Source organism: Odocoileus virginianus, chromosome 1 (genome assembly GCF_023699985.2).
Source record: "Odocoileus virginianus isolate 20LAN1187 ecotype Illinois chromosome 1, Ovbor_1.2, whole genome shotgun sequence".
In the NCBI taxonomy this organism is placed as follows: Eukaryota; Metazoa; Chordata; class Mammalia; order Artiodactyla; family Cervidae; genus Odocoileus; species Odocoileus virginianus.
In genome coordinates, this window is record NC_069674.1 from 77570229 (window position 1) to 77585687 (window position 15459).

General features: G+C 36.3%; 1 protein-coding gene across 1 annotated transcript in view; it reads right to left on the bottom strand.

Moving 5' to 3' along the window:
* Positions 1–10336: 10336 nt before the first annotated feature.
* Positions 10337–15459, bottom strand: part of SEMA3E (semaphorin 3E) — a 275581-nt gene continuing 270458 nt past the window's right edge. Inside the window, exon 17 of the mRNA XM_070470016.1 lies at positions 10337–14556. Coding sequence (XP_070326117.1) covers positions 14104–14556 — 453 coding nt within the window. The 3' untranslated portion in view covers positions 10337–14103. The remainder of the gene's footprint in view (positions 14557–15459) is intronic.

The window sequence follows — 15459 nt, forward strand, 5'->3', positions numbered from 1 at the left end:
TGATGACAGGCTTTAAAACAGCAAACATTATAAAGAAATAAGATGGGTAATTCCTTTGGTTCCTGTGGCAGCCAAGAAAGTACATTGCTCAGAATCCTATGAGTGAGAACCAGATGCAAAGTGTACAGTCAGTTGACAGCCTCTAGCTAAGGTCCGGTCCCAAGGCAATTTGATAACTGAGTATAGCAGGGAAACTCAGAACTGGTCATCCCTTCCTCAAAGAGAACTCCCCATTGGGTTGCCTACAGCTTCCTCATAGGTACATCACATTCAGAGATTCTTCATTCCAAATATTCCTTCCTTCCCCCATCTCTTCCCATAAATGGCAGACCTGTGTCATACTCTTAAAGTATTTACCTAGCTCCTTCTCCTTTCTCCCAGCTTTATTTTTCAAAAGCATTGCCTTCAAACATTCCCTTGCAATTCTAATTCCATCCTGAAGGGTCTTAACTGACTCAGCTCCTCCTGAAGTGCTAGATGGGGAGGGACATCTGTAGGACATCCTACACTTCTTCCACAGTGTAGGAGAGCTGCTTCCATCCACTGCAATGGCCTAGCATCAGGCACTGATGAGAAAGAAGGAGGATGTTATGCAGGGCAGAAACCAAACTCATCCATCCTGGTCTAGAGGAGTGTGGATGGGAGTGAGAGGTTGGAAAGGCTAGGCATGAATAACGTGTATGAACCTGTTGGGATAGGCACTCTGCCAAGGGACATAAGACCTCCTGCATGTTCCTGCTGAGTGAGCCAAGAATTCAAAGCCTTGACTTTTCTTACCTAGATCATTTCTCAGGGTTGAATTGGCAGCAAGCAATCATAAGGGAGGATGCAGTGTATCTCTGCAGAGCAAAGACAAAACTCAACATAAAAAGCAACAGATTTCCCCAAATCAGTGATTTCAGCAGTGAATGAAACCCAGAGTGGATTCAGTATTTACCTGAAGGCCACTGTGTCACCTCCATGGAACTTGGGGGACAGGAGGAAACAGTGCTGACACCATACTCATGCTACTCTGTGTTATGAGTAGTAAGTCCTTTGTTCTTATCTAGGGATCTTGTATCTTGTGACAGCATCTATGAAACAATAACAGAATACCTCAACAACTTGTAAGTGAGGAAAAATATCAGGACTTGATACCTTTTCCCTTTCAGTTCCTTTAAAATGCCAGAGCATACAAAAGTGGATAACAAGAAGAGGTCACTGTGGGTAAAATAACCCACATCCCACCTGGAAGACTTAGGGGATGCTACAATATAAATGGTCCATATACTAACCTGGGACCAAGTCTCACCAAGAAACCTGGCGACACAGTGAGAGATTAGGTAAACAAAGCCTAGACATCAACTCCCAAACTACACAGGCGTGTCCACTGAACACATGGAGTTGAATAAAATTAACAAACGTTCTTGTTCTCCTTGAGGAAAGAAGTGAAAGAGAGTCAAGAGTGTCATCCAGCTAACGTCCTAGAAAAGGTGAAGCAGTGCTAGAGGTGGACAATGTGGGCTAAGCATTTTATGTGGGGCAGAACCAGATTCCAGTGTAACTCAGCTCCAGGGATTTGTGAGGTGAGGTTGAATCATCAAGGTTTTGAAAGGAAATGAGTGATTTTAATAGCGTCATAATTCTACTGAAGGCTCCAGGAGCCCAAGGACATTCTTAGGCATGGCTTGGGTATGAAGATATGTACATTCATAGCGACACAAGATCACATGTCTTCTGTCCCACATAGCCCGGCACCACCTCTGCCTGAGAGACCTTGAGTGGGAGATGGCCACCTGAGAATTAGTGTCCAGGAAGGACTGTGGCCTACCTATAGGTCTGTCAGGGTCGCTTCATCAGACCAAATGCTAATAAAAAGGATTCAAGGGTGTCTTTATTTTTTTTCTGATACCTGGATTCTCAGAGCTTGTGAAGAGCACATGGGTTTGATAAAGACAATAAAGAAACCCGTGTTTTCTGCATATCCAAGTTGTAAGTGGAGGACAGCTCTATTTTATAAAGTACCAGGAGTTGAGTGTAGCAACGTAAAAATATTTTAAAAGGCCCCATATTTTTGGTAAGTTTTCTCAATTGTTATATAGCATAAAACTCACAAGACAATGCAGTTGCCTTGGATGTCAGGCTAAGGAGTTCTGGCTTCATTCTGCACAAAGAATACAGTCCTTGGAGGGATTTTTAGGAGGGTAGTAAGCTTCCCTGGTAGCTCAGCTGGTAAAGAATCCACCTTCAATGCAGGCGACCTCAGTTCAACTCCGGGGTTGGGAACATCCCCTGGAGAAGGAATAGGCTACCCACTCCAGTATTCTTGGGCTTCCCTGGTGGCACAGAATCTCTGGTAAAGAACCTTCCTGCAATGCAGGAGACCTCAGTTCGATCCCTGGGTTGGGAAGATGCCCTGGAGAAGGGAATGAATGGCTGCCCATTCCAGTCTTCTGGCTTGGAGAATGTCATGGGCAGAGGAGCCTGGCAGGCTACAGTCCATGGGGTCGCAAAGAGTTGGACGTGACTTTCACTTCACTTTACTTCAGTAAAAGATTTAGTAAAGCTGTTTGGAAAGGTTCCTTCAGGTATAAAATGTATCTATAAACCTATCTATCTAGGACTGAAAAGAGAATGACAAGGGAAGGAGATTGATAATAACATTTGAATTGGGGGCAGTCCCTTGGTGCAGAGATAATTTTTAACATAATGCAGAGTCAGCTTTGCACTGTACCAAATACAATATCAACCACATGCCTAAAACAAAGTAGATGATGGACAGATCAGTGTAGCACATAAAATAGTGATCTCCTCAGGAAAGTGCCTCAGTCTTTCATTTATGAATCCTCTGAAAACATTCTGTAGTAATTTTTTTTTCTGTATCATAAAATGAATGCAGTTTTAAGATCTCCTGTTTAGAAATGCTCTGACTCTTAGGCTACATATAGATATGACAAACTGGAATAAATAAATTCACACTGTTTTAATGTGTGTACTCACTAAACAGAATTAATTAGTTTCAGAAAAGAGGCATTCTCACATTTAAAAATAAATTCCAAGCTAATTTTCAGTTTGTTACCAAGAATATATCTGCAATATCACTCCTGATAGACTAAAAGTGTTACAGTAAATGTTCATTTATGGACAAATTTTAGGAACTAGTTTATTTTTGACATATTATTCTACATATTATAATGATCTTAATAACAAACATGACAACTAAATATACATTGAAAATTTTAGAAGATGATTTTTCAATAGAATATACTAGTATTAAGATTATTTTGCAGACAATTACATCTTTGAGGAATTAAACGACTTTTATGATGATATAACACAGAAACCTCTGCCCAAAGGTATAAGCTGCATTTTTTGGCATACTAGTTTGGTTACTCAAAAAATGTACCATCCCTAAGGAAATACTGTTGAAAACAATTATTGAATTACTTTGAAAGTCACAAGAATCTTTTAAATCAATATGTCCCGGAAAGACTTCACCTGAGATACTAACTAGCCCGAACTCTGCTTTCTGAGATTTAAGGCCACATAAAGCAGAGAAGAGGAGGAAGAACCACTGGTTTTTAAAAGCTCAGGAACTGTGCATGACGGTGGACAATTAAGTTGAAGGGGATTGTAGAAAGCACTAAAGTTTATACCTTTTCCTGAATAAGGAACAAAACAAATACAGGGAGAATTGTGTAAAAAGTCATTTTATCTCCTATGAAAATTTCTTACTTCTTAGGGTGCACATTTCTCCTTTGTTACTCTAATTTTTCAATCAAGGCCTAAACTTTTCCTTAGAGCGTTCCATTCTAAAAAGCCAAATAGCTCATTCCTTTTCTCCCTTCACTTCCTGCTCCCACCCCTACTCCATCAACAATGTCATTTTAATAGTTCGTATGACTCTAGATGGCTGACTGATCTATCTGATATTGCTGATCTTAATTCTACTTTGTCTACTCAGTTCTAAAAGAGTTATTGGCATTTGTAATGAAGGTGGCTTGATAAATCATTCTTTATCTGACAGCATTTTTAAGACTTAAAGGACTTTCGTATATATAGAATGTTATATATTTGGGCACAGGAATATACCATTAAGTCTGGTAGGTTAGCCTGATTCAGTCAAACTAAAGATTTTATAGCTGACTGACTTCATCAAAAGGTGCAAAGACCATGAAAAGACGCTCAACATCACTAATTTATTAGAGAAATACAAATCAAAACCACAGTGAAGCATCACCTCACACAGGTCAGAATGGTTTATCAACAAAAAGCCTGCAAGTAGCAAATGTCAGGGAAGTTGTGGAGAAAAGGGAAACTGCATATGCTGTTGGGAATGTGAACTGGTGCAGTCACTATGGAAAACAGTATGGAGGTACATTTAAAAACTAGAAATAGAGCTACCATATTATCCAGCAATTCCACTCCTGGGCATATATATGGAAAAAATGAAAACACTAATTTGAAAAGATACATGCACCCCAATGTTCATAGCAGTACTATTTATAGTAGCCAAGACATGTAAGCAACCCAGGTGCCCATCAATAGACGACTGGATTAAGACTTGGCATTTATGCAATAGAATGTTACTCGGTCATAAATAAATGAAATACTGCTATTTGCAGCAATGTGGTTGGGCCTACAAAACATTATGCTTAGTGAAATAAGTCAGACAGAAAACGACAATACTGTGATATCACATATGTGGATTCTAAATAAATGTATATGCAAAACAGAAACAGTCTCACAGACATAGAGAACAAACTTGCAGTTACCAAAGGGAGAGAACAGAGGGGGGAGGAACAAATTAGAGGTATGTGTTTAACAGGTACAAACTGCTCTATACAAAATAGAGGGACTTCCCTGGTAGGTCTAGTGGTTAAGAATTTGCCTTCCAGTGCATGGGACGTGTGTTCCATCCCTAGTCAGGGAGCTAAGATCCTACATGAAGTGGGGCAACTAAGCCCAATCGACATAACTACTGAGCCCACATGCGCCGCAAGGCAAGAGTCAGCAAGACACAACGAAGATCTTGCATAATGCAAGTGAGATCCTGTGTGACGCAAGGAAGATCCCGTGTGATGCAAGGAGTATCTCGCATGATGCAAGGAAGATCTCGTGTGTGGCAACAAAGTGCCCATGTGCTTGTAAGGAAGATCCCACGAGCTGCAATTGAGACCTAACATGGCCAAATAAATAAATAAATACTTAAAAATAATCCCCCCAAACAAAATACAAATGGCAATAAAGTTTTACTGTAAAACAAGGGGAATTATGCCCATTATCTTGTAGCAACCTATAATGGAATATAATTTGCAAAAATATTTAGTTACTACTCTGTACACATGAAACTAACACAATATTGTAAATCAACTACATTTCAATTTTTTAAAAAAGGTGCAGAGACAGTTCATTTGGGGAGCCATTCTTTCAACAAATGGTACTGGAAGAGATGCCACGCAGAAAGAAATAAGTCTTGACAAATATTCTATAGCACACACAAACTAACTTCAAATGGATCACAAATCCTAAATGTAAGTGCTAAAGCTATAAAATTTCTGAATGAAAATAGTCAAAAAAAATCTTAGTGACCTTGTGCTTGGCAAAAAGTTCCTAAATTTAATGCAAAAAACATGGAATGTCAATAAACTGAACTTAATAAAAACCATCTGCTGCTCATAAGACAATGAATGAAAATGTCCCCAAACTGAGAGAAATATATACAAAATTTATACCTGACAAAGGTATTATATCTAAAAAATATAAAGAACTCTTACAACTTAAAAATGAGAAGTCAAATAACTCAGTAACACTGGGCAAATTATTTGAATAGTCATGTCCACAAAGATATAGGAATAAAATATAAGCACATTAAAAGGTGCTTCAACATCATTAGTCACTGAGGAAACATAATAAAGACCACAGTGAGATACAACTGCATACCTGATAGAATGCCAATTCAGAAGACTGGTCATTTCAAGTGTTGCTTTCCAAAATAATTGTAATTCTCATATACTTCTTATATTGTGAATATAAAATTGTAAAATTATTTTGGAAAGTAATTTGGTGGTTTCTTTGAAAGCTAAACATATACCAACTACATTATATAGAATTTCCACATGTAGATACCAAGAAAAATAAAAGCTTATGTCCATACAATGAGTTGTATATGAATGTTCAAAAGACTTATTTGTAAGAGACAAAAACTGAAACAACCAAAATGTCCATCAACTTTCTGTATAACCATTATAGTGGAATATTACTCAGTAATAAAGAAAGACAAATTACTGATACGCTTACCAAACTGGAAGAATCTGAAAATATGCTAAGTAAAAGAAGCAAGATAGAGGACATACTATGTTTCCACTTATATACAGTTCTAGAAAATGCAAATTCTTCTACCGTATTAGAAAACAGATGAGTGAGTGGTTGCCTTGGCAGGGGTCAAGAAAGGGAGAGAATTAAATTAAAAAGGAGCATCAGGAAACATTGGGGTGGAATGGGTATATTCATTATTTTGATGGTGGTAGTTTCACAGATGTATACATGTATAGAAGGTCACCAAACTATACATTTTAAATATGTACAGCTTATTTTACAAAACTATATATCAATAAAGCTCAGAAAATAAAAAGTTTAAAGAGAAAGGAGTTTGGCCTCATACTAAAGAATTCGAGTTTTCTACAGAAGACAAGACTACAGAGAACTCTGCAGTTACATAGTTGTATTGCCTAAGTTATGTTGCCTGTGGGGGATTAGGAAAGTGAGTGTGCAGAAAGCATTCCAGGAAATTCTAGAAGAGGTAAGACACCAGGTAATAGTTAGGTGAACTAGGATAAATAGAAATAAATATAGCAAGTAAATAAAGAGAATAAGAGGGCATGAAAACTGGAGAAAGTTAACTCAAAAAGCATGCAAAGTCAAGTTAAGGGATTGGAGCTTTATATCAGCAACACAGAAGTCGCTGAAGCAGAAGTGGGACAGGATCCAATTGGTATTTTATAAAGATGACTGTGGCTGCTGGGTAAAGAATGCATGAGAAGGTGGCAAAAAGCAGGGAGACCAGAAGGTAGGATGATGATACAAATTCAGGAGCAAAAAAATGGAGGCTTGAACTAAAAGCTATTAAAAAGGTGAAGAGATATTCATCTAATATTATAGAAAGAAGCCCTCACACATCATCAGATGGTCCCAGAGTTCCACTTCCTTGACTTTCATGTGAATATTGTTTAATTTATTTTCTTGTTTGTAAGATCTACAGATTACTTCTGCATCCTCATCTGTAATTAAAGATACCTGGTTCAAAGAGATTTTATTTTTCACTGTTAAATGAGATTATGTTTGGAAAATATTTATTACTTAGCATAACAATTTAGGAATATAAAATATTTGTTATTATTTTCCCTAAAATTCTATCTTCACTTGACTTTTCCATAAGCCTTTCAGGAAATATAACTGTCAGTTTAGCATTCTCACTAAGCTGGTAGAATATTATATACAGCCTTAACTCATTCGATGTCATCTATCAATTATACATCATCTTGGTACTAATAGAAAAAAAACAATTTTTTCTAAAATTCAAGGTTGAGGTTATTATCTGTGTACTTCATATTAGTGTTTTCTAGGAAAAGCTATGTCTTTGATTTTGGTATTAAAAAAAAAAAGAGTCCAGAGAATGGGATAGACAGCATACATGGTAAGATGGATACTGAGAGGGCAAAGCCAAGAGCCACAGGAGAATACTCCCAGGCCTTGAAACCTAATGTGAGGTTTCCCAGCTGAATATGCAAACTGCTTTGGACTGGTGACTCCATTTTTGTCTGCCATTTTCTCCTTGTTTAATCCAGAATATCTGTAGAGTATTACCCTATGCTGACCCATCATTATATGTTGGATGCATAAAATTTGTTCCTTTAGTTTCACAGGACCACAGATGGATAGGAACTGTGTCCCAAAGGGTAAATGATGATACACTAAGAGCTTTACTCATACCTGATTTAGAAGCAGATGAGAAGACTGAGGACTTCCAAGCTGAAGCTCTAACAGGGTAAGGCATTAGAAGACCTTGAGATGGGGTAAATGTATATTGCATTTGAGAAGAATATGAATCTTTGGGGGCAAGAGGGCTTACATGGTCCTTGAAATAAACCCACACCCTAATCCTCAGAATCTGAAAATATTTTGTCACATGGCAAAAAGAACATTAGCAATGTAACTAAAATTACAAACTTTACCTGGGTGGGCCCAATCTAGTCACACAAAGCCTTAAAACAGAGATATTCCTCTAACTGGAGGCAGAAAAAGGCAGCATAAGAGAAAGACAGAGATGGTCTGAGTCTGACAGGGACTCAATAGCACGCTGCTATTAACATGGGGCAGGGCAGGGCAGTCCTGGAACCACAAGGAACAGAATTCTCCTATTTGTCTGAATGAACTTGAAAGTGGATTCTTCACCAGAGCCCAGGCAGCTGATGCACTGATTTTGAACTTTTTAGGTCCTAAGCAGAGAATCCAGCTGAAATACTTTGTGCCTGGACTTCTGATTAATGGGAATCACATGATAAATTTGAATTTTTTAAATGATAAATTTGAATTATTTTAAGCTGCTTTAAAAAAACATGTAAAATTAAGAAACTCTTTAACCATTCTTTCAAAATAGGTTAAATTTATCGAATACTCTCTAAGGGATCATCCTGTTTGTCACTAGCTCTTTTGCTTTTTTACTTGACTATTGAACTTATAATTTTGTCTTCCCCTTTTTCCAAAACCTATTTTAGGGCACAAAGAATGCCCTAACCAGATTGCTCTAAGCCAACAGTTCCAGTTGAGAGGCCACTTCTCATCACTTTTTCCAGATGTCACTTAGCTTCAGATATTTTGAAATGTCTTGGAATATTGATTCATAGGCTCCTTTTGTATGTTTCTATTTCTTTCTCTTTTTGTTAAATTACTATTTTCTTTCTTTTTATCTACCAGCTATCATTGTCACATCATTGTAGCTCCTCTGTCAAAGTGTGGCTTTTTTAATGTCATCCTGACCAGAAGTCCCAAGATTCATATTTAGAAGTACTTTTCACAACATTCCAAACACACAAGAAATTTTTTTAAGCTACACTCTTGTTGAGGGTCTTAATACACAGAGTAAAATGAAGATTTGGACTATTTCCCATGAAAACATACTCTCAGAACAAATGCAATTCAATTTTATCCATTCACATAACTTAATGGCATTATTAAGCAACTCTCCACTGCCTGGCATACAGTTTTTGAATAAAAAGATGGGTGCATACTTTTGTTCCCTTTGAATAACAAGTACGAGATTTCTAATCCTCACAATTATTTCCCTGCTTTCCCTCAACTAATGACTGAATATGTATCTACAAATCCATTTCAATGGGTTCATCAAATACTACATTAAAAGTAGGTCCTGTATTATACATACATGCAAGTGTGAAACATGTATAAACAGTTACCGTTAATGGCACTCTCTTACCACAAAGCTGCCAGAAACAGTGCTCTAGATTGCTGCCAAATTCTTCCTTTAATACATTGGAAATAATTACTTACTGATACAATAAAGTTGGCCTTGAGAACAAAACTCCCAAAAGGAGGAGTCATTTAACATTAAATCTCATTAAATGACCTCCCCAAGTAAGTAAATAAATAAGTGTTAGTCGCTCAGTTGTGCCTGACTCTTTGCGACCCCATGGACTACAGCCCACCAGGCTCCTGTGTCCATGAGATTTTCCAAGCAAGGATACTGGAGTGGGTTGCCATTTCCTTCTCCAGGGGATCTTCCAATCCAGGGATTGAACCTGGGTCTCCTGTAGTGCAGGCAGATTCTTTACTGACTGAGCTACAAGAGAAGCCCAAGTTCTTATGAAAAATAGCAGTTCAGTTCAGTCAGTCATGTACAACTCTTTGTGACCCCATGGACTGCAGCACTCCAGGCTTCCCTGTCCATCACCAACTCCCAGAGATAGGGAAGACAGCAATTTAGACACAAGTTAAGGCTTGCAAAAATCATAAACATCCGACCAGTTATCATCTTAAAAGCATTCATTTTCCAATGAATGAACTCTTACCTGGATGATGCAGCTTTGAAAGGAATTTCTGGCTACTGGTCCTAGAAACACGGTGTGGAATGCACAAATCCAACTGCTGCAAGGCAATTAGATGAACACTCTCCTTCTTAGAAAGTTGACTTATACATTTGAAACAAAAGTGAACTAAATTCTATTCTAAATTCTTAAAAATTAATGCTCATCCAGTATTGTATGTTTACATTCAGGCTTGACATTATTATGAAACTTGGGTTCAACAGACAAAAACTTAGAAAACACTCCTCAGACAACACTTAAGGGTTTCACAAATATTTATTTCTTTATCCTATAAGTTGAACTAAATAGAAATTATACATAATGGTACAAATTATGCAGTGTACATTGGCAGATCCATGTGACAGTCAAAGAGACCCATTGTCAATGGTCTTTGCAGCTTGCCACCTTGTTGTAATAAGTCTCATAGCTTATCATCAGTGAGAAGAAACAATATGGCACATGCTGTTATGGATGCAGGCAAGCAAATAAAAGGAAGTCATATAGACAAAAATACCCCAGTACAGTCCTCCAGCTTATAACTAAGCCATTTAAACACAAACAGAACACACTCATTTCATAATGAAAGCCAAAAGATAATGCTATCTTCCCAAGAAAAATAAACTTACCAGTTTAAATAACATACTACAGTCAAAAGTGTTCATTGAAAATCAATTATTTATATCTGATTCAAATGCAACAGTTGTTGGCCTGAAAAATGAGCACTGTATTTGAAGAAGTAATTCAACGTGATCTTCTATGGTAAGAAAAAGAACATCAACTCCCTACTGTCATCATGACTGTGGCACTTTTTCCTGGGATCTCAAATACCTATTTAAGGCTAGGTAATTATTTTTAATATTTTAATGTATCTGTCAAGCTGAAAACAATGCATTTTAAGGACAACAGCTGCTGTGTTTGATTCATGCTTAACACAAGCACTCAAAACGATTTACTCTATTTTACAAGTTTTACAAATGTTCATAATCACTATGAGGATTTACAAAACCCTATACCCTATAGTAAATATTAAACACTTGATAAAAATCTCCTAAGTATTTAACTAACTTTAGGAAGGAAAAAGACTCTAATATATATATATATACATATATATGTATATAGAATTGCCACTTACTTAGCAGGCAAAGACTTTCTGTTCCCTTTTTTTTCTAGAGCTTGTATTAGAGTTTACTTCTATTTTTAATCTGTTTCTCCAAATTCATAAATTTGCACTGAAATATTCAGTATAAACACAAAAGAAAACATTAATGTAAAAGACTAGATGTGTAAGAGATCTCACAAATCATAAAGTAAATTCCATTCAAGTTATAGTCCTTCTAGCTAACAAATCTCCATCTTTAGCTTAACAGGTACACAGGACTGAAAACTGAGGTGCACATGACTTTATGCCAAAGTTCATTCTATTCACAGGTCCTCTCCCTTCCCAGAGAATAGCACAGAGGGCATCTGAAGAAGCAGGAGACTGGCTTACACGGAGATGTCCCTTAGGATGAGTGGCTATGATTCTTTCTCACCTTGTGTTCCCAGAGGGCATGATGTCTGGGGAAAATGTGCAGGGGTCAAGGTAGGTGACTAAGTATGTGTCCTTCCTGAGTGGGCATAAAGAGGATCAATTCACTTGTGATTTTCCAAGTTTGCACATTTCTCAAAGGAGATTCTCCATTTGATTTCTAATGCCAAACAGAACAAAAGGCTGAATGTGTTTTGTGGTATGTTTCAGATTCTCAAGAAGGACAGGACAGCATAGGTTGTTGGTTTGTCTTTTGAGAAGGCAGTATCTTAAAAGAGTGTGTGTGAGTGTGTGTGTGTGTGTTTGTGAGACAGTATACCTGCACTCATGTATGGGGGAGAATACAGGAAGGAAAAAAGGGTGGCAGACAGACAGAAAGTAAGAAGGTGGAAAAATAAGTATATATGAAATTTAGTCCTCTCCCTAAATTGTGAACTTGTGTCCTCAAAATTTTCTTATCAGGCTTCTATGAGCATTTTAAAAAGGTTTTTTTTTTGGTCTTATTAAAATAATCATCTCATTTTAGTTAAAACAGATTGTAGAGTCATTTAATTCTTAAGAGTTACATAACAGAAAGGTTATTGTCCTCAGTTTTATTTCTTCAGCTACAAAATATTTTGGTTTACTATTAACATCACTGCTCTCATTAACTGCTTTTGGGTGTGTTATTGAGATGAAAGTGATAGCCACTTATACTGTACCTGCCTTACTTTAAAAAAAACAACTGAATACAGGAGAAAATCCTCTTTCCCTTCTCTTGTGTTAATAGAACAATGTTTTCTATGGTGCTTTGCCTTATCTGTTCACTTTGAGTACTGCAGACACAAACTTTGCTAAGGACCCTCAGGTCTGGGGTTATGGTTCTCTTTCTCCACCCTGGGTAGGCCTTTATTGAAATGTGTACAGCTTTCCCTTATACTGAAATGGACAGTAATGACCTCCAGTGGATTTTTAGGTAAATAACAACTGCGCATTTCAGAGAATGTTAATTTCTAATATATTTGTTTCCTTTAGGACTTTTGGAGCTTGGCAACTTATTTAATGAACTTTCCAAACTTTCTTAAATTTATTAATTCTTGAATGAAATTGCAAAACATCACATTATCAACTATAGCCTATAAGCTAATTTTGAAAACTGAGAATAATGTCATTCAAACTTAAATTTAAATAAATATTCATAATTATTATGTGTAATTCACTTGCATTCAGTTTTAGTTAAATGAAAACTCTCGGAATTTCATACTTTAGAAAATTAACAGCTAAATAAAATAAGAGAAAAAACTTCAGGAAATAATCATTTTCAAATATAAAAATCTCTGATAATATTTATAAGAAACAAGTAAAGATGCTCTAAACATCATGGTAGTTAATTGAACCTCATGAAACAACTTCCCTATTTAATATAAAATTAAAAGGAAATATTGATATCTGAGTGCAGAATATTTTACTTTTTTAAAAATAAAACATGTTTCTTGGAATAGCTTTTAGATTTCTGGGAAGATTATTTTTTTAAATAATCTTTACAATTTAAGTTTTAATAGGGCTTCAGTGCTTTAATAACTTCATTTTTGGTTTGTGAGGTAATAAATTATTCATAAACATTATATTATAAGAATCACATTTTTACTTTAGTTTTTTTTTTTTTTCCTGAAAATGACCTAGATGTGTTGACTGAAAAAGTGGTTCTAAATCTTTACTGGACAATCCATAGAATTAAAAAAAGAAGTGAGAATATACCCATTCTACCACAAGAGGGCAGCAAAAATGTTTTCTGTCTCTCCATCTGTCTTGACATTCTTTGCTGTCTTTGAGATGTTATATTAACTTTCTTCTTTCTGCCCTGGAGTGAAATTCAAAGAATGTGTTTTCCTTCTGAAACAGAACTATTGTGAATGTGGTTTATTACTGAACGGTTTAGGAAGGACACAAGCCTCAAAGTGACCACAATTTTTCTTTCATAGTTTACAATAATTACAATAGACCTGCTTCATAAAGCTCATGGCTTAGACACAACACTACTACATTAATATTTAAAAGAGTACAGATGGTTCACATGAGAATGTTAAAGTATGTGATAATCTACATATTTTACATTGTGATGGAAAGGCAAAATTCATAAAGATTAAAACATTTATTTTTGCCATGATTATGAAAATATCTAATTTTCAGCAATATTGCATTAATCTTAAGAGTAAAATAATAACTGCCATGGAAAAGCAGCCAACTACTCAAAGCTACAGCTATGGTCATCTTTTGATAAACAGAATGTGAAATCATTGAGAAATCCACGGTTTTAAAAAAAATTAGTTAATTTTATGAGAGGTTAACCTGTCAAATGAGTATATAGAACAATTTATGATATCACCTCTATAGTCCTTTCTATATTACAGAAAACTCTTTTTAAGCAATGCAAAGAAAGTATATGGTTTCTCTCTCTCTTTTTTTTTTAGTTTCTAAATATAAATTTTTCAGAAGCCAGTAGAAGGTTTCACTCCATCAGGAGTCCAGAGCGTGCCTCGGCAGGCGATAGTGCTCAGTTTTGGGACGGAGCTTCTTTTCCTGTGGGTTGGCATACTTCCACTTGGACGGGGACATTTTAAGCTTTTTTCTCTTCTTATCTGTGCACCATACCTTTTCACAGTATTCTTCCACTCTCTGGAAGTTGCTATAACCAATCAGCTGCAAGAATTCCTTGTACCATGGTTTTGTCCCACGTGGGATGATGCTCTGAGCTGGACAAGGCATCTTATGAAGCCTATCCTCTTCAAAGTCTTTGTTAAACATCTCCTCCACTCTCTCCTCTTCCACTACCTCCAGGGTGATTTTACGGATTGTATGAACAAAACTATGCTCTACTGTCTGGCAAAAATAGGTCCCAGCATCCATTCTGCGTACTCTTAGGAAGAGTAAACCAAGGTCCATCTTAACCACTCTATCATCTGTCTTCACCTGCACAAGAACAAGAAAATCAAAGGCACTGAAGTATTAGCCAGGAAATAGAGTACCAGCTTACACCTTTCCACTATCTAGAATTTTTTTTTTATTTTTGCAATCATATGATAAAATCCTATAAGTCATATATACATAATTATATATTATACATATATTATGTATTAAATATATAATATATTATATGCACACTGGGTCACTTCAATCATGTCTCATTCCATTGAGACCCTATGGAATGTAGCTCACCAGACTCCTCTGTCCAGGATTCTTCAGGCAAGAATACTGGAGTGTATTTCCAGACTCCTCCAGGGGATCTTCCTAACCCAGGGATCAAATCTGCCTCTCTTTTGTCTCTTGCATTGGCAGGTGGGTTCTTTACCACTAGGACATCTGGGAAGCCCATAATATACTATATAAATGTATATGACTTATGTTAATATTTTATTTACACATTCATATTTAATACATATTTTTATATTTATATTATTATGCTATATATATATAGATACATAGGAGAAAGAGGCTAAGTAATTACATTAGGTGTGTGTGCATTTGTGAACATGTGTATCTGTGCACATATGTGTTTGTTCTAAACTTATTTATATTGAGATCACTTCATTTCAAAGACTTAAGAGGTAATTTTACATCAGTATTGTTAAGAGAAAACTGAGAGGGCTTTTTCCCTAATGATTTCCAGTACCCATTAGAAAAAACATTCAGTTCAGTATAGTAGTCAAGTTCTGAGTGAAATGAAGATCTGTCAAATATAATTTTTTAATGGCAGAGTAAATACAATTTCGCACATTATTAGCTCAGAGGTTCTTATGTTTCCCATATCACACTGGTCAATCTATGAGGCCCTGTGTTGGGAGAGCTGTGATACCCACACTCTCTCTCCTTATC